The sequence below is a fragment of the Aphelocoma coerulescens genome, chromosome 5 (genome assembly GCF_041296385.1).
Source record: "Aphelocoma coerulescens isolate FSJ_1873_10779 chromosome 5, UR_Acoe_1.0, whole genome shotgun sequence".
In the NCBI taxonomy this organism is placed as follows: Eukaryota; Metazoa; Chordata; class Aves; order Passeriformes; family Corvidae; genus Aphelocoma; species Aphelocoma coerulescens.
The window spans coordinates 3,174,930-3,194,400 of NC_091019.1; the positions used below are offsets into that span (position 1 = coordinate 3,174,930).

The following is a 19,471-nucleotide window of genomic DNA, read 5'->3' on the forward strand; positions in this document are numbered from 1 at the left end:
TCAGACAGACTGAATGGATTTTTATACCTGTATCTCTTACCTTAAATTCTGATTGTTATAGGAATGATGCTGATAACACAAATTTAAAAACATTAGAAATTGGGAGATGCTTGGTCAGTGAGCCATAGAGAAAAAGGAAGTTAAGTAAAAGAGGCTGAGGACTAGAATTGCTGTGCTTTTTCTCAAGCTTATTTGCTACTCAGGAAAGTCTCTAATTTCTATGAATCTTATTCATAGAGGCTTATTTCCAAAAATCCAGGGTCTAACCTTTTATTTGTGTGACAGATAAAGTAACTCTTGAAGATTTCCCCCTCTTTTGGAGCAGTGCCCTGTGTATGCTGTGTGTCTGCTTGACATCACAGAACCAAGAAGATTTACTTGGATTGTGGCCAGATTTTCCTTCTAAGACATGTAACCAGTTTGGGAAAAAGCTCTGGCAATCTGATCATCTTCAGTGCCATCTGGTGGGCAGTGCTCCGGAGAGTAGCAGGACAAAAAACTTGTCCCATTTGAGACATGAACATCAGTGGATAAAAAGCTCCAAAGGCAGTATTTTCTTGATCCCTTAAGCTGCCATTCCCAAAACAAGCAGATAGTTAAACTCAAGCACAGGATTGCTGTACCTGCAGTGCCCACACGGGAGCTGGTGAAGGAATGCACATCTGGGTGTTTGTGCTCCTATAGAAGAACCAGGCGTGGTTCTAAAAATTAGACCCTCGGTAGAAACAGCACCTCCTCTGCTAAAAATCTTTCCCTGGAGCTCTTGCCTAGGTTGTGGAATAACCAAAATATCCATGCATCCCTGCCCAGGCTTGCAGGTACGGACATGTCCAACACCTGGAGCACCTCCTGTTCTACGGCGCCGACATGTGTGCGCAGAACGCCTCGGGGAACACGGCCCTGCACATCTGTGCCCTCTACAACCAGGTGAGAGCCCCTGCCAGCGAGCCCTGCTGGCCCCCTGCAGGGACAGGAATGTCCCCAGCAGGAGCTGAGAGCTCACAGAACCACGGGATGCCTTGGCTTGCAAGGGAACTCGAAGATCTTCCAGTTCCAATCCCCTTCCACTACACCCCACTGCTCCAATCCCTGTCCAGCCTAGCCTTGAACATTCCAGGGATGGGCCATCCACAACTTCCACAGGGCCTCACCACCCTCTCAGGGAGGAATTTTTTCCCAGTATCTGCTCTAAATCTGCTCTCTTTCAATTTGAAGCCTTTCCCCTTCATCCTATCCCTACATCATTTTATATGCAATGAAGTGCTTCAGGTTTTAAAAAGTGGTCTTATAACTGGACAGAAGATAATAAAAACTATTTTACTGGTGGTTCATTCACTGATTACAAATAAGGCTGCTCATTGTAGGTAGCAAGGGTATGGGTATTAATTAGAAAATAAAACATTATGCTCTACCAGCTTTTTTTGGGTTTGATTCATATCTAAATATTTGTTTCCTGTACAGCATTTATTGCTGTTATTCTAAAATTTAATTTAGAATTAAGAAAGAGTTGTAAAATACTGTGGAAATGTCTCTATACAGAAGATACTGGATTCTTTGCTGTTTACAACTTGTGTAGTCGTTTACAAGTAATAGAACCTTTTGATTTGATAGCATTTTATACTCTCTTTGCAGGGATGGGATGGGGAGGGAATGAGTTTTACAACTATATTAAAATTCAGTACATAAAATATTACAGTGAATTTGGAAAGCATGAGATGTGACTGTAAACAGTGAAACATCTGTTAAAGCATCTGCTTCTTAATTAACTACCGTTTTAATTTTTTTCTAAAGTCTCGTCATGATTCCTCAATTAAGTCTAAAATACCCTCAGCTTTTTAAAAAAAACAAAAAAAATTTGGGGATAATCTGGCATTTTTCAAGACCATACACTTTTAGCAAAGGTTATGCAGAATGAGGTGGGAATTGGACTAATCCCGTAGAATGACAGTGTTTTTCATGTAAAGATGTGTTTTCCTGACTTCAGTGGACGAAGTTATTCTGTACTCTGAGACTTAGAGACTCTAACTGAAACTGCAGCTACAAATTTGCAAATATTTACACAGCCTCTAAGCTTGGCTTTGTGAATGGAACTTTACCATCCTCTGCCTGCACTGTCGTCCTTCCGTTTTCCTTCATCCTTCATCCTTCATCATGTGGAAATACAAGGTTTTCCTCGGAGTGCTGTGAACTTTAACCTGTGCTGATTTTTGCCAGTGGTTTTTTAATGGGAAGTTGTGCTTGGTTCCTGTGGGAGGAACGGTGCTGCCTTTTCCAGCTGGAGAGGATGGGAAGGACGGCAGCCTCCCTGTTACCTCCAGGTTCCTGTAGATGGAGTCGTTACCCATTTGATCTTCCCTTCCAGTCTTCCCTGGGGAATTTTCTTGGGTTACTTTCTGAAGTTGGCAAGTTTGCTCTCCTGGCTGTCAGCGAAGTCCTGATCTGAACAAGCTCTTGGTTTTGAAAGTTATTCCATGACCATGCAGTAACTCTGCTTTTTGCTGGGATGAAATGTGCCGTCTTTCACTGGCAGGATTGGATCTGAGATGAAAGCTGTTGTAGTATTAAAATTGAATATAATCTGACAGATGGGGAGGAAACAAAAAGGAGTGAGGGTGAAGTTAAGAGTGCTTCTGTTTGTTTTGAAAAAAGAAAATCAATAAACAAACAAATGCAGTACTTAATCCAAATAAATTCCCTTGGATTTTTTTTTAATGTTGAACAACACTTTGACAGCTTTTGGCAAAACTTTTCTAATCCAAACCATTTAGTTAATAAATCCCTTTGTTACACTGCAGACAGCTCAGTTAAATTTGTAGAGAGTTTTTAAATGTATAGTTTTTTTGGTGTTGTAATGTTGGATGATTTATTCTGATAACCCAATGAATGATCACCCAATAAATACAGCATATTTTTCAATATAATTGTTTATGTCCTCAAGTTCTTGATTAAAATTGGACACTGATCAATTGTTTAGAGATAGAGAGAACACACCTAAGGTGCAGATTGCAGTGCAAGCAAATGAGACTATTTCAGTTAACTCTAGATCATTAAAAATTATAATCTAAGACATAATTGTCTTGATCCATTCTGTTGTTTTTCAGTTGAGGAAAAGGTAGGATAACCTCCTTTCCAGATACACTTAGGGCGACCCTGTGATGGGGAGACTTCACAGGACCAAGAATCCACTGTGGTAAATTAGAAAACACAATGATAGAAATGATTTTCAATCATAATTTCTGCAAATTAACCTGTGACTCAGAGTCTAGTAAATAAGCTTCTTTTCTGGCACTGAAATACCTAAATTATGCAATTTGTCTTCTCTGACTGTAAATTTACTGTTCAAAGTGAAAGGTAGCACATCCAAATACCTCATTAGGTACAACTCCATAGCACAACATGTCAAGACAACCCAGAAAGCACAACAAAATTAATATTTCTGTTGAGGAAATATAAAACCCTTTTAAAATGTGAATTGGTTTGCACGAGACCCTAAGATGAATATTAAAAGATGGCAGGTAGGAAACAGAGCCCATACAGAAATCATCAAAAATCCTGGGAATCCACTCAGAACCTCTGAGAATTTGTACCAGACTGTGGTCAGTCGTATTTAACAACCATGGAGAGCAGTGATTCAAGCAATGCACTGTATTGGCCAAAGTAAATTGTTTTTAAGGGATTTCCTTTGCAGATTTTCTCACTTTGGAGGGTCTGAAGCCCAATTTTCCTCCTTGTGCTGTAACCATTAGCATTTTCTAGGGGAAAAGAGAGACAATAAGTCTGGTCAGTGCAATGTGTACAGACAGATCAAAAATTTTGTGTGTATTAAAACAAAAACCGAACATTTAATATTGAGGATAGGCTGGAAAAAAACCAACCCAACAAAGTAAGTGGTAAAACTGCCTTGTTTCATTTTTAGCAGGAGGAAAGGATGTAACTCATCCCAGTACTATGAACAGTACTGCTTTTCCTGCAAAATAGGCAAAACTCCTAAAAGGGAGTTAAATTTTTGCAAAATCTGATTTGTCAAGTATGGAACTTTGTCAGTTTAAAAATTTAATAAGGTATTTACTTCTTGCATTCCTGCATGGTTTTTCTTATACTTGCCTATAGTTTCTCATACACTGCAAAGCACCTGAAGCCCTGTCATTTTTAAAATGCTACTTTAACAATTTAAATTCTCAGATCATTTATTTTGTTTATTTTTTAATAGTGAAAATATAGACCAAACACCTCATAACTCTTGGCAGTCACGGTCTCTTTAGTGCCTGAGGGTCCTTATGAACAAGTTTCCTTTTCTATCATTTTCAGGAGAGCTGTGCAAGGGTGCTGCTGTTCCGGGGAGCCAACAAGGAGATAAAGAATTACAACAGCCAGTCTCCATTTCAGGTAAAAAGGAAATACCTCTTCCCCCTGAAATATCAGGAAGAAAATCTCACATGAACTTGGTTTTGGGAAGAAGTCACACTGTACATGGCTGAGCACTGGTGTGGAGTGAGTGAAAACTTTGGCTTTTAGCTAATTCATTAAGTGAGGACATCCTGGAATAATTAGGAATGAGAGGAAAACACCCTCTTAGCTGGCCTAGTGACACTGTTAATGAGTTTGAGAATTCTGTGAGCTGTTGGTGGCAAAAGATGAAATCCTTGGTGATCTGCAGTCAGCTGTACCTTGCTCTGTGCTGATCTCCAGTCCCATGTAAAACAGATCCAAGATCCATGTAAGAGTGATCCGAGGATTGTCTGGGCACTTTGGTTTGCTTGGCCTCTCTTGATTGAGCCAAAAAGAAGCTCTTCCTTCCTTGGATGTGAGGCCAAAGAGCTGGGCTAAGTTTTAGGGATGACTTAATGCACTGCCAAACTTTGAGGTTGACAGAGGTCATCTGTTATCTCCAAAAGAAAATGGCAATCTTTCTTTGGATTAGTCAAAGGTTTGTCCCCATTTTCTGATATGGAAGCACTTTCAGTAAGCTTAATTAAAAATCCAAATGGAAGGGAATTGTTTGTCCGAAGGGTTGTCGGGTATGGCTGACAACCTCAAGCCCTTATTTCTGAAGCAGGCTTAATTAGCCTGGATGTCAGAGAAACATTCCTGATGCAAAGTGACATGTGAGAAATAGGGATGGAAACTGTAATATTTAAAAAACAAACCAAACCAAACCAGAAGAATTTTTTCAAGTTACAAAAATCAGTGCTTTTGGAAGGATGATGGCACAGTGCCATTAAAAGGACCTGCCCTGTGGTGAAACAGAAGGGGGCTGTTCTCCCAAACCAAGGAGTTTTTCAACTGAAAGAAATCCTGATTTATCTTTCCTTGGTGTGTCTTCCCCATTACCGCCTTGACCCACTTTGGATAATGCTGGCAGAGGATTCAAGGAAGAATGCTTTGACAAGTGAAACAGTTGGAACTTTAGCTGTATCCATGTGGGTCTCTGAGTTAATTCCTCCAAGTTTACGTGTAGTTACAGGGCTTTCAAAAAAACCTCAGCCGAATATTTCTGTTATCAGTCTAATTCCCTCCATATTTTGAAGGTTTTCTGGGCCTGAGGTTGTGCATCTGAAGAGCTTAAGAGTTCTGCTTGCAAATCCCAGCCAGATCATTGTTTACTTTTGGGACCATTTTCCCCAAACTGGGGAAACGGTGCATTAATAATTTAATTTTAGGCACCATTTTCAGACTGCTAATAATTTGCCATCTAAATACATGCTAAGCACCAGTTCACTAAGTTCTGGCTAATACTTATCTCTGCACCTCAGAATTATGAATGATCAAAAAATGGAGCTAGAGAAAACTCTAATTATGAGAGGGATGTGTTCCAGGGTAATCTCTTGGATTAGATTATTTTGTTACTTGATGTCTTTGAGGTTAACTTTCCTTTTTGGTTTAGGATTTTTGGGAGAGAGGGTAAATGTCCCACAGAAGAGTTTTGCATTTGTCTTCTTCTTCGTGCTGACTGCTCCAACATTCTTGTTCTTGCTCTTAGAACACAAAAGGTGTAGGGAATGTCAAAAAAGTTCCATTTTATACGAGTGGAGTGAGTAGAGGAAGCCCCGGCGCCAGCACTGCAATAAAGCAGCCTTAGAATTAGTTCTTTGCCATCTGTCTGTTGCTGACCCAGTCGCTCCAACACCACAAGTGGAGCTGTTATAAAATTATGCAGAATCCCCTTGAGTTAATAGGATTTTGCATACTAAAAATGTTTGCTCATGTAATCAGCAGGCAGGAACACCGAGGCATCTCATATGTACATAAGGAGAGTGGTTGTAGCTGCAGCATCTATTCCTTTGAGTTGCCTCCATTACGTCCCTTTCTCAGCACCTAAAAGGACGATTCTTTGGAGTTGCTGCTCGGGAAATTGATGATATGAAAGCTGTGCTATTCTGTAAAAACAACAGGATCCAGACGTGGAGAAATTTGTGTGCTGCTTTCAAGGCCTGCCAAGGCTTTGTTTCCTTCGATGAAAGCGAGCGGCAGAGTTTGTATCAGGCGTCGGTGTCCGATGAATGTGGTGCAGTTTTGCCATCAGAAGAATAAATGTGCACTGGCTCACTCCTTACCAAATCACAGTGCTTCTTAAAGCAAGCATGGATATACCAGATTCCAGGAAGGAAAACTAATCTGGGCTGAGTTCTGTGCCACTTAATTCAGGGATCCCACATCATGGACACCTGGGGTCAGGGTGTTCTTTTTGCCTTTTCAGTGTCCAGCAGGGGTAGTGTTGGAATGGCATTGCCAGGTGTTGAGGAGGTTGAGGACATAAAAAAGCTTGGCTGTATTTCCCAGTGAAGCACCTAACCCTGTATTAGCTGCCTTTGCAGGGAGATGTGTTTCATCCTGACCCATTCCTGGGGTGCATCGAGTCAGCAATCAGTGTTGGGTACAGCTGATGTCACCCACTGCTCAAAGTCGGCAGAATGTGGGGTCAGCAGAAATTTTTCTGTATTTTATTTTTAGCAATTTGATGTGAGATGAAACCTGTGCCACATCATTATATTATATTGCCAGTTCTGCTTATTGATCTCTTACCCAGCCCCTCTTGGCTGGGCCATCTAAGTACCTTATGTGCTATTTTATTAGTTTTTATTTCAGAAGTAAAACCTCCAGAAATATCCTTTCAGAAGTGCCATGGTATCCCATCACCATCCACAGCTACTTGGTTTTCCACACATTTCTTCTGCTTCTAGGTTAACATAAAATAATTAATTGCCTATCTAGCAAATATTAATCCAATAGCTCAGAAATCTGAGTTTTGCAGTGTTTACAAGCTGTTGAAATGAAGTGTAAGTTAAAATGAACATACACCTTGTTGATCTTGTCTCTCCTTTCTCTTTTAATGATCAGCAGGTCCATATGAATAATTCAAATCAGCAATAAAGCACTATAGTGCTAATAATTAGTCAGTGTTTTTAGAACAAATATGTTTGAATGCACAGAACAACTGTTCTGAGGTGCACTTAGTGCCACCTTTTAACAGCAGAGTTGTACCTGAGAGTGGTTTGTGTCTCAGGTGCCCCTTATGATTGGCCTTTGCTGTCCCAAAGCAGCCTGGATAATCAACATGCCTGCATCCTATGGATTGCAGGAGGAGCAGCAATCTTCCAGGTCCACTGCAGGTGGAATTGCTCCTTTCAGTGTGTTGGCCCTGCCTCTATTTCCAATTGCTCACATTCCCTTTTGCCAGATTTGAATCATTTGAACTGAAATTTTCCATGCCCGGCGTCCCTGTTGTTCAGAAAAACAAAATGATTCAGCTCTTTTGGAGTCTGGCTGAGGGAAAACATGTGTTGTTTTGCTCACACTGAAAAACTCTGCTGACCCACCCCTCCTTGTCCCCTCTCTCCCGTTGTGTTATGTTGTGGTGTTTAGTTTTATTTCCTTTTATTGCCCTGTGTGCTGATCTCCACGTTAATAATCTGGCAGTGGGAACTGGTTTCCAGACTGACTCAAATACAGGGGCTCCAAAACCAGGAGTAGGAACTAAACCCATGGATTTGGAAGCTGAGCTGACTGGGGGGAACACAGACAGACACAACTGGGCATATCCAGCACCTCACTAGAAAGGCTTCCCAAAGCCCCAGTTTAGATTTAGATTATTGAAATTTTTAATTTCCTTCTTTTGGATGAAATTTACAGGCAAAGGACAAGAAGTTCTTCTCAGGTATTTTTTTTTTGTCTCTGACTTTTTTTTTTGTTTGAAAAGATGTGAAAGCTAATTTTAAACCCAAAATCTCTATCGGGTGCCTCAAAAAGGCATCTTCACAAATATAAAATAATGCCTTCTGTCATGATGTTAAAATATGGAACCATTGTGTTAATGGAGCATATGAATTACAGAAAGACTTTGCTTTATCCATGTATTTATTTCCATCCTAATTCCTTTCCTGTAGCACCTGTGTGAAGAATGAATCACTGAATATTGGGTATTGTTGGCAAAAAATACAGCTATGAGCTCATGATGCATTCTGCCTTTAGTCAGACTTTAAGCTTTTTCCAGCTTTTCTCCTGATTTCAGTCAAATAATGGAACTTACTCATACTTTTTAAAAGAAAAAATCTCTACAAGTGACCATTCCAGAACAAACTATGGATTTTTCCTTTAAAAATCAAAAATGTACATGGGTCTGTATATATGTAGGCACACTCAACACAATTTCTTAAAAAGACATGATTAAAATAATAATTAAAAGGAAGGGGAATAACTAAAAGAGGGGAAATTGATATTGGGGCAAGTGGTGGCAAATGAAATATTCCTGAGAATATTAAGAGATACAGGAGCAAAAAAATACATATGGATACAGAATGGAGTCAAATCAATTCCTCCTGACTCAGGGATGGTTTTCTTAGAGCTGGCTGGTCCATCCTGACCTTCATTTTAACCCTGTCATTTTTCAGAAAAGCAGCCAAATGGAGGTAATGCAGTAAAGCATAAAAGAATTAAATGATATGATTACCTTTTATTGAGAAAGGCAAAATATTGCCACGCTTGGAGAGGCTAAAAATACTTAACTGCAGGATGTGTCTTCTTTTTTCTTTTTTTCCAAAAGCAAACTTATGGAGGAGTCTCCATGTGACCATCTGTTGTGTTGTGTTCCATGCAAATGATCCAAGACCCCTTTTTTCCCCCATTCCCCATTCTCTCCCTGCTCAGACAGGGGTGTCCAGCTGACATGCCTCAGGTATTCCCACAGGCAGTCCAATTTCTCTGGGAAAAGTGGACTCTCTGAGGTAGTCAGGAGCTAACCTGTTTCTTTTTCCACCAGAAAAAAAGCTCAGAAGTTATAAAAGGGAACAAATTAAGTAAAATTGTAAGGGTCACCAACAGTTCTTGCCTCAAAGTAAGAAAGGCTCTTGTGTGATTCAGACACAATCAGTTTTATGGGTGAAGTTACAAGAGGCAGCGGGGATCTGTGTAATCCTAATTTAAGCCATGTTGTTTTGAGATGTTAACAGCATTCAGTTTGTCTGTGAGATAAAATAACCTGTGAGTGGGACTGGCGGGCACTTCAGGCCTGCAGGAACGGATTAATGATTGGAGTTACGATGGTTGGCTGCTGTGGTGGCAGCATCTCTTGCTTTTGCATTTCTAAACAGGCTACTCAGCATTATCTTCTGTCAATATCCAAGTTCTTGCTCCTTATAAAAATGTAGGATCTGTGCCTGTAGGACAGACTTAGCATCATCTTCCACTGCCATTTGGAGGGAGCATTCCTGGCATGCAGTTGGCAATCCCATCTCCATCAGAGTATGTTATTGGCATTGACTATTGCTAGACTGCTGTTTCCAAAGGTTTTATTGTAGTTAACCCACAGAGTTTGGAATGGAGCCACCAAATGTATTAGGTAAAATAATCACAGTGTCTTATTCACCCGATGCATTTTATCCTAAGGGCTTTCCAAAAGATTTCCAGCCATTTGGTTTAGCAGTTGAAGCAACACTATATTATTAAGTGTTCGCAAAATTGAATCCCCGAAAGTTTCTGCTGTGAAATAGTGGGAAGTGTCTGTCTGCTGTGAGTAGGAAGACACTTTTTCTCAAAGTGTTTTGGGAAGAAGCTGCTAATGTGGTGGGTTTTGGCTTTTCCATGAGGTAAGGCTGCCTGGAGAGGTGGAAGCTTTCACCCTACGGCAGCACAGACCCCTAAACCCTTGAGCTGAATTCTCTGCACAGCCCAGCATTTCCTGTGGTGCCAAGGAAAACAGAACCTAGCAAATAGCACACGTTCTCAGCCTTTCCCTAGGAGAGTTCAGCTGGAGGAGATTGCATTTCATGGCTTTTTGATTTAGCATCTTATTGGAGGGGACGAAGAAAATTAAGTCAACTTTGTTGCTGGCTGTGTCTTATCTGATTCATCTGATGCTGCAACCTGGCTTTATCTGCTTTTAGTAAATACTCCTTTGGAACCGCTGCTCGCCCATGTAGCAGTAATAAGGATTATGTAATAACTGGCTTTTGATGGCTCTTTCCAGCTTGAGCTAGATTTTCCTGAGGAATGAGTCTGTAATTGTAACTCTGTGTGTGTATCACACTTGGCTTTTTCTGCTTCGTTTTAATTATTAAAACACGAGTGTGTAGAAAAAGGCATCTTGCTTGAGCATAACTCGCTGGGTGGCATTTCAGCAGGGAAGCAAGAAGAAGATGCAAGGTTTTTTCCTCTACTTTTAAAATAGATAGAGACATAAAATTTCCCAATAGATGCAGTGACCATGGAGGAGGCTCAATACAGGCTGTACACAGTAGGATAACTTCAAATCTGAGTTACGTCTCCTCGCAAGAAACAGGAGGAAATAAAAGAACGTCGTGAAGCAGCGAAGTTGTGCCTGGGATGGATTTGTCTGCATGTTCCTTTTTAGGCTTCCTGACATGTTTCCTTGTAACTCTGCTCCACTTGCTGGTGTATTCAGTTCAACACTTCCTGTCAAGCTGGTTCTTGCATAACAACGACTCCTTTTGTCCTAGGAGTTAAGTTTGCATTTCAAAGCCGAGGGATTGAGATGATTTAGAAGTGATTTGCTCCCATGTTGAGAGGAAAGGACTTACATTTTTTATCTTGGTGTCCACGCAGGCTTAGGTTAATCTGGAGGTATTCAGTCATGGCTAATTCATGAATAGGAGTGGTTAAATTTTAAGAACGCAGTTGTGTGTGTTCGTGAAAGGACAGTGGAGAATAAAACACAGGTTCTGCCTTTTAAATCTTAGTAAGGAAGACTGGAAAATGAACAGAGGTGTCTGCAGGCATTTTAGGTTTTGTCCAGTCCTGCTAAGACAGCGCTGCAGGACCTAAAAGAGATGGAAAAGAGGTTATTCAGAATGATTGCCTTCCCCTAATTCTGACTGGAATTCGCGCAGCCCTGGCACAGCTTCACGGCTACTGAGTGTATTCCAGAAGACCCATGGGGGCTGTAAAATCTCTTGCAAGCAAACCCAGCATTTTAGCAAGGAAAATGTGCCAGCACTGTTATGCTTGCTGTGTACTTTTTTTGATAAAGTCCAGCTGTATTTGGCTGCACGTTGTTGTGTGTTTGCTTGTTTTTAAAATATTAATTGCTGAAAAGTATTTAGGGTAAAATCCCAGTTCCTTTGAAGTGGATGAAATCCTGTTGATTTCACTGGGGTGGAAGTGTGTTCCTCACACTTGAGACAGTTCCAAAGCCATACTATCAGCTCTTCCTATATAATGTCTTCTGCTGAATATGATTATTTTAAATTAACATTTCCTGTTCCTGTTTAATTAATATTTTTAGTACAGCACTATTCTTTCAAGCTGTACAGAATTGCACACTGCATTGCCACGAACAACCCGGGTTATGCAGAGTCTTTGCTGCTAAGCGTTAATTTGCTGCAGCTGAAAAGAAGATGCTGTATTTTCTGAGGGCAACTTGGTAAGAGTTTTGGAAGGCAACAGCAGTGCTTGGGAGGTTGTGGTTGTAAATTCTCTTCCAGAGTGTGGGATATTGTTGAATTTCCTACAGCAGAAATCCCTTTGTCTTCGTCCAGCTGGCACATCGACCTTGTCCCACCTGTCTGTGGGATGCTTCCCATGAGCCTGAGGCTTCCAAGGGTGTGAAAAACCCTTGGAGCTTGAAAACGTAGTCTTTGATTACTATTAAAAATAGCCTGAGTAGCAGTGTGAGGTGGTCCTCACCAGGGAAGCCTGGGATTGCTCGGAGGGTTACGTAAGCGGAGCTGCCGATTGGAAAAGTGGGAATACTTTGCCCTCAATACTGAGGCGAAGCGCTCGTGGCGAGCCTTTGTTTAAACAGTGCTGAAACGATCCAGGGAATGCTGAGGAGCCTCAAAGAAATATTGGCCCTCTCCCCATAATTTATATTTTCAGATGCTAAAACTAGTTGTTGAGCAAATGTAAGGTGCCTATTTTAGGATGCTGCATGTCAATATCTGACTACAGATGGCTCCGTGAATCATAGTTGGAAGAAGGGAAATGTTAGACACTAAGATATTGTTGCTAAGAGATTTTAGTACACAGTATGCTAACATGTGCTGGCAAATTTGGGAACAGTAGCAGCAGCATGCTCTTGGAAAAAAAAAATCAGTGGTGAAGAAACTGTCTTCAAAGGACTATTTAAAGGATAGTAGCATTATTGTGCTTTGTTGTATCGAGACCTGACGAAGATGAAATTGGCTTTCAAGCAGATAATAGACAGAAAACATCCAAAAGGTAAAGCTAATCCTGCTCTCCAATGAAATAGAAAGTGGATATTGGAAACAAAAAGAAAAAAAATTACTCTGGGGTTTAAATGAATCAAGTGCCAAGATAAAAGGTGCTGGTTGCTGATATTTTGCCATCTACTGGACATCAGATATATTAATATACACAGTTAGTTCCTTTCAAAATGCATAATATTGAGTTTGTATTACATTATATAATTAAAAATGTTAAGAGTTCTCTTCTGTCTGGGAAAGAAGCACGCAGGAAAATGCTGAGTATGGTTTTTTTACTTGTATTTCTTCATAACATTCCTATAAAGTAATTTAGGGAAATTGTCAGCATTTTATTGTCCTGGTAGAGAACGTGGGTTATTTCTGCAATTAATATAAACCTTTGCTGGCTATTATTTAAAGACAATAAATTCAATTTTACTGCTTTTCTTTATTCTATCTTACCTTATTTCAGTGAGTTTTGCCAAAACTTGAAAATGTTATACCTAAAAGAAAACTCAAAATGGATAAAATTAATTTTATTTTATAAAATAAAACCTGTCAGTTCTGATATATTTTCAACAAAAACATGATTGCTTTTTAAAATGTACAAAATATTGCACAACTATAAACTTCTTAAAGTAGTGATTTGCTTCTGACATATTTCTAATTAGATGCATTACGTCGCAACTTCAGCACTGATTATTTTTTAACGAACTTTTGGAGTGTAAATGTGTGTCTCCACAATGCCAGCATATGTATCTCCTTGAGGTCATGTTTTATGTCATCCATATTCTATGTATTCAGCAGCGCTGGTAGATAAAGACAGGGAATTAGTGATATTAATAGAATATTAATCAAGCATTTGGTTTTATTTTCTAATGAGGTGAACCAAGAAGCTTCCGCTACATTTATTTTGCAGTGTCGTAGCCTCAAAGTCAAAAATCAACTGCAATCCGTGCAACTACAAAACCTGGGGTGAAACTTTGCCCTTTGATTTTTGCAAAGTGAAACAGGGAATTCATGATTGTCCAGCAGTTCTGTGCTAGATTATATGGCTGTGGTAATTGTGCAGGATTTTCCAGCTGGTTCAGAGAAAGACCCATTTGGAATTCTGTTGGAAAACACCTGAGGTCTGTGTTGTGCTTTGAGCTCAGAGCAATGTTTGCCACCTCATCTCGTTTTGCTCAGGCATTACAAGAGAATGCATTTCCTAAGGAAGCCAAGTTCCAGGTATGTTCTGGTGCTCTTTGCATCAACAAAAGTCCCTGCAAGTGTGAGCTCACTGGAATTGCATAAGGAGCCAACAGCGGGTGATCGATACATTTCCATCCCACACCTATGGAAAAGAAATTCGGAACACAGACTGCTTCCTGCTTTTCCAAACTGAACTCCATCTGTCCCACTGAGGAGAGTTATAAAATCCACACGCTACATGAGAGCAGCTAATGCAGATCCATTTAGGATGGGATTTGTTTGAGTCTGCTGAGCGTGCTGGGTGATTTTGTGTCACCATTTATCAGGGATGGAGCCTCCTGCTGCTGTGTCCTACACGGGCACACATGGGAACAGGGTCTTGGCACTTAACAACCTAAATTTAACTTCCTGATGTCCTTGTGGATGACTGCTGTGGGCTTGATGGTGTGCTGGGACTAAATCTGAAGTGGCTTTAGATGCCAAGTACCTCTTTGTTTTGTAGGGAGAGCCTTTCTTTCCAGAGGACACAGTAGAAAATAAATACGTCGAAGTTTAGCTGTGTTACATTTTCATTGCCCCACAGTAAACACCATTAGATTTTTGTATCAAATTAAAGAGGTGTCAATCTCCAAAAACTGTGGTTATTGGAATGTGGTTGCATATTTTTAATACTAAACAAACACATCCTAATTATGATACATGGAAGAGCGTTTCTGGAAATCTTTTAATTAAGGAAGTGATCCCAACCCTTCCTTCTAAATTCCCTTGTGTTAATTTCTCATGTGCCTCAGCTGATAGTGAATCCTGTTGTGTGATGGCTGTGACTGCTTGAGTGAGTTTTTTTCATTGTTAAAATAATATAGTCCTCGGTGGAATGAGAAATAATTAATGATTTTGTGAGTCATTGGTTTAAGTGGAAGGCAGTTTCTGGAGTCCGATGGTTACAGTCTCATTCACAGGGTTGTGTGACCTCTTTCTTGTAGTTCCCACTGAAGATGGGAACCTCTAGGGAAGATTTACCTCGGAGTGTCCTGTCTGTCCACCTGCATTTGCACTGACGTAATTCACACTTTGTGCTGGGCTGGCGTTACCTCCTTTAACGTAGAGCACCACACCTGAATTTACTGCCAGTCCAAGCTTTCTGGAAAAGCCATCGTTCAGTGAGCACTGCTGGCTGGCAGAGACAAGGGGAAGGTGAAACGTCAGCCTGAAAGGAAAGAATAATGAAATGCACTTTCCTCAGGAAAGGGAAATTGTCTGGAAGAGAAGAGCAGGGGGAGAAAAAGCGGGTGGGGAGTGGTGATGTTTTATGTGCTCACTATGAATGGCAGCTACAGCCCTGCAGCTCCTCTGCTCCCTCCAAAGGCTCTGCACCTCAAAGCTTTGGGTCTCTCAAATGTAAGCATGTGCAGCAGAAATGCAGAAGCCTGGACTGAGTGGAACATAAATGGACTGATGGGCTCTCTTTAGTCCCTCACAGAAAGTTTGTCAAAGTGTTCATTGCCTTGATTTAAGAGGAAACAGCTTCAGTTTCTGTCTTTTTTCTGTTTTTTCTCCTTGGGTGAAGCACTTTGTTTCCAAGAGTAGTCATGTAATTTAGTCTGGGTGTTTGCCTTTCAGGGACTAGCCCATAAAGCTCTAAAACTGTATTTGTTAACAGGCGACAAAATCCTTCTCTAATTTAATAGAATCTCTACCTGTGATACATTTCAAAAGCAGAGAAAAATCAATTGTGAAAGGTTAGTGCCAGGTAAAGTGTATATACAAATTCCAGTTTCCTGAAAGGAAAAAAACACTGCATTAATCTCCATCAAAAAAAATGTAAATACTTGAAGGTAAGTAAATTGATACCTTTAGAACTGCATTTATGGGGCTAAACAGAGAGGTAGTGGTGAGTCAGTGCTACTTCTGTCCGATGCAGAGTCTGAAAACATTGTGAAAGTCTGTCACACCAAAACCTGTAACAGGACATCTGGCCAGTTTCACTGTTTACACAAAGTACTTTTATTTGCCATTATTTAAACTAAGTATCTTAGGGGAACAAGATTCAGGAAAAGCAGAACTAACCTGATGCCTCAAATATTTAATTTCTGAATTGACTCCTGAAAGACAACTTAACCAGTGCCTTTATCCAGAGGGAGCGTTTCTGACTGCGAATATCAGAAAGCCAGGGGTGAGAATGATCTGTCAGGAGAAAGAGACCCACTTGTGAAGGTGCCAGTGTTGAGTAGGAGTGCTGGGATGCTCTCACCTCCTGCCTGCTCCCTCCCAGTCCCTGCCTGCAGCTGCTTCATTCATTCAGGTTTCCACTCGGCTGAGCTGTCCCTTGGTTACCACCCGTAGCAACTCACCAAGTGTCGACTAAACTCCTTCCCTTCTTCCCTTGGCTTGGCAGCAGAGCATCTGGCATTGCCTGCCATGGCAAACAGAGAGGCCCTGGAACCAGTGGCATCGTTTGAAAGAAACATCTGCCTGTGAGACAGCGAGTGAGACACTGGGGTGACTGTGACAGCTCTGCTTCTCCCGAGGCAGAGGAAATATCTGTGTAAACACAGACTTGCTGGTCACGCTCCCTGTTGCACACCCTGAGTGACAGCCAGCTTCTGGCTCTGCTCCAGTGAGTTGTTCACCCCGTGGCTTTGTGCTTCAGGGTGTCCTGGCTGTGACCTGTTTCGGGCACTCTATTAAGTTTTGTCACGCTGGAGACAGCTCGTTGTGGGAATAGGAGGTGGTACCGCTGTCCAGCTGCATGGTGTTATCCTCTCTTTTTATTTTATATCAGTTGCCTCCTACCAAGATCCATCTTCCTGCTTAGCTTTACTCTCTGCTCACTTCTCTGTGGCAGACTTACCCAGGCCAGACATGTGTGTTGTCAAAGGTAATTTGGTAATAATTAGGTGCCCACGTTAACAGCCTTTGTGGGGTCAATTAAGCTTGGGAGGGAGCTGATAAGTGATTCACTTTGGTTACTGTCATTCATATAAAATTGCCTCTAGTGCTGATTAAAAAAACCCCAACAAGATAATTTCTACTCTCAGTGCAGTAGAATGTGGCAGGGCTCCCAACCAAATGTCTGCAGCAGACAAAGATCCTGGTTTGGGTTTAAAAGCACTGAATTACTGAGTCAGGCTTTTCTGCTGGGCTTTGATTGACACTGTGCTGGGACCCTGCAGGTGAACCCTTTCTGATTCAAAGCAAAGACACCCTGTAAAAACAGGGCAAAACACAAAGCAGGTTTCAGTGGAAATTGTGTGTGAGCGATGTTTTTATTTCGTACAAGATGCAGAACCAGGTTTTATCAGGTTTGCACAATAATGTGGCTGAGGACACGCAGACTTTTGATGTAAGATAAATGTCAAAAGGACGACATGAAAGGACGTTTGCTGCAGGAATGAAAGAACTTGAATTATGGCAAGACTGCTGCATATGCAGCTTTAGAAAAGCTGCAATTTTTGAAGCTTCAGCATAACAGAGGCAGTAGATAGCCTCTAGTTGTAAAGTGCTACCTCCAGCCTTTCATGGCGATATTTCATGTCTGTAAACACGCACGTGATGCGGATTGATGACTGGAATCCAGTTCCTACTGGAATTGGAAGCAAACTTTCACTGTAGTTTTGCTGGCTGTGCTACTTTTGCACTGCCAAGAGGAGATGTCTTGTGATCAAAAGAAACCTCAAACAAAGCCTTCTTTCCTGCCATAACCTCTTAATTTTAAATCTAGCACTTGTCTATGGAACATCCTGAAAAGCAAACTATGGCTATTTAAAACCATGTAAATGATGAAGCATTGAGAGAATCAAACTCTAGTTTTCTGCCAAGGCACTACATTACTATTTTTTCTAAAGTACAAAGAAATTTAGTATAAATATAGAATTTCAGTTAGTCTCTGATTTAGGTACTTGATCAAGGAGAGACTTTACATCACCTCCATTTGGTTCAAGCTCTGGATCTCGTGAAGACCATTCACTTGTCCTAATGCATTCACATTTATATTTTCATGTGAACTTGCTATAACTTTTGTTTAAGATACATTTGGATGGAAAAGGGGCTGAGGTTGCCGTGCTTTGTGGTTTGCAACTGTACAAATTGAATGAGTATAATTTTGTGTCTTTCCCATTTTGCTCTGACTTCACTTTCTCCCACACATTTTACCCATCAAATTCAAGTGAAGTGCATTGATGTTATGCCAAGAAATATTTGTACTTTTTAACTTTTCCTTGCTTTCTTTAGATCTTAGCATATACTTCCTTCATTTTGCTGTAAGGATTTTACATGCTGTTTTTAGCGCATTGAAGTGAATTAAATGGAGAAAAATGGTTCCTTGAGCTTGCTGAATCTACTGCTTGCTTCAGAAGCAAATACAGGAACAATTCCCTGTCAAGCTGCCTCTTAGTTATCTGGAAATATCTTTTTTTTTTTTTTCCCAAGTAATAAAGTGTGTTTATCACTCAAAGAGCATGTCTATAGTTGAGGTTTAAAATCTGCTCGGTATCAAAAATTCTTTCATTTGAGCACCATGGCTGCTGTCTAGCAAGCTGCCTGTCACTGCTGAATCCCCCCCCCCCGCTGGAATTTTACTGCTGATTAGGGGTAATATCAGAGAGAAGTATTATCACTTGCTTACAAAGTAGAGAAAACCTCAGAGCTGCACACAAATGTTGCTGTTATGAACCTGGAGCCAGCCAGGCTGCAGAATTGGAAGTTAAGGAGAGAGGATTTGTGCAGCTCTGCTGTTACTTCCCTAGTGCTGTTTGCCAGGGAGAGCCATAAGTTGTGCTTCAGGGCTGCACAGAGGAGGCTGGGGGCCAGGCTCTAGGTGTTATCCATGCCGAGAAGCTGTTTCTCTCTGGAGGGCTTCCTGGAATAAATGTTGGCTTACTAGTGGTTAAAAGAGTAATTTTCTGGTGGGTGGTCCCAGATGGTGATGAGGTGTCAGTGCCCCACCCTGCCTGTGTCCAGCCTCCCCGATCACAGAATCCCAGAATGGTGTGGGTTGGGAGGGACCTTCAAATCACCCAGTGCCACCCCCTGCCACGGGCAGGGACACCTTCCCCTATCCCAGGTACTCTAAGCCCTGTCCAACCTGGCCTTGGACACTGCTGGGAGGGCAGCCACAAGCTTGTGTGTAAAGTCTTCAGTGTCAGGGATTTCTGTATTAGTTTGATTTGGTCATTGATAAATGAAATTGTCCATTCAATTTCTTGTGCTGAGTGCAGAAGTAACCTCTTATGCTTGTTACATTCAAAGATATTACTGACATTAACTGTACTTTATACACTCCCCAAGACCATTTCAGCATTTAAGTCTTCCTTTACATCATTCTTCATATGTGGAGAGGCACAAACCAGCAAATAATTTTTCTTGGTCATCAGCTCAGAAACTTCCTTGAGTTTTCAATTATTTCTCATGTCTGGCAGTAGTCCCATATCCAAGAGAGTCCTAAAGGAAGATTTTAAAATTTTGGTTTTTTTGTAACCTGCACCCTGTAGATGCAGAAGTTTCTATGAGAAAAGTGAGCCCAGCTTATGCCTCGTATGTACATCAGGAAAACCACAGTGCTGTTAGAGAACAGGATCTGTCAGAGGTGCAAAATGGGGCCAGAAAGGACAATTCCTTTATAT

The 19,471-nt window shown here is 41.0% G+C and overlaps 1 protein-coding gene across 1 annotated transcript in view; it reads left to right on the forward strand.

Moving 5' to 3' along the window:
• SHANK2 (SH3 and multiple ankyrin repeat domains 2) overlaps positions 1 to 19,471 on the forward strand; it is a 266,104-nt gene that overhangs the window by 35,272 nt on the left and 211,361 nt on the right. Inside the window, exons 9-10 of the mRNA XM_069016388.1 lie at positions 811 to 927; positions 4,309 to 4,386. Of these exons, the coding sequence (XP_068872489.1) occupies positions 811 to 927; positions 4,309 to 4,386 (195 nt within the window). The remainder of the gene's footprint in view (positions 1 to 810; positions 928 to 4,308; positions 4,387 to 19,471) is intronic.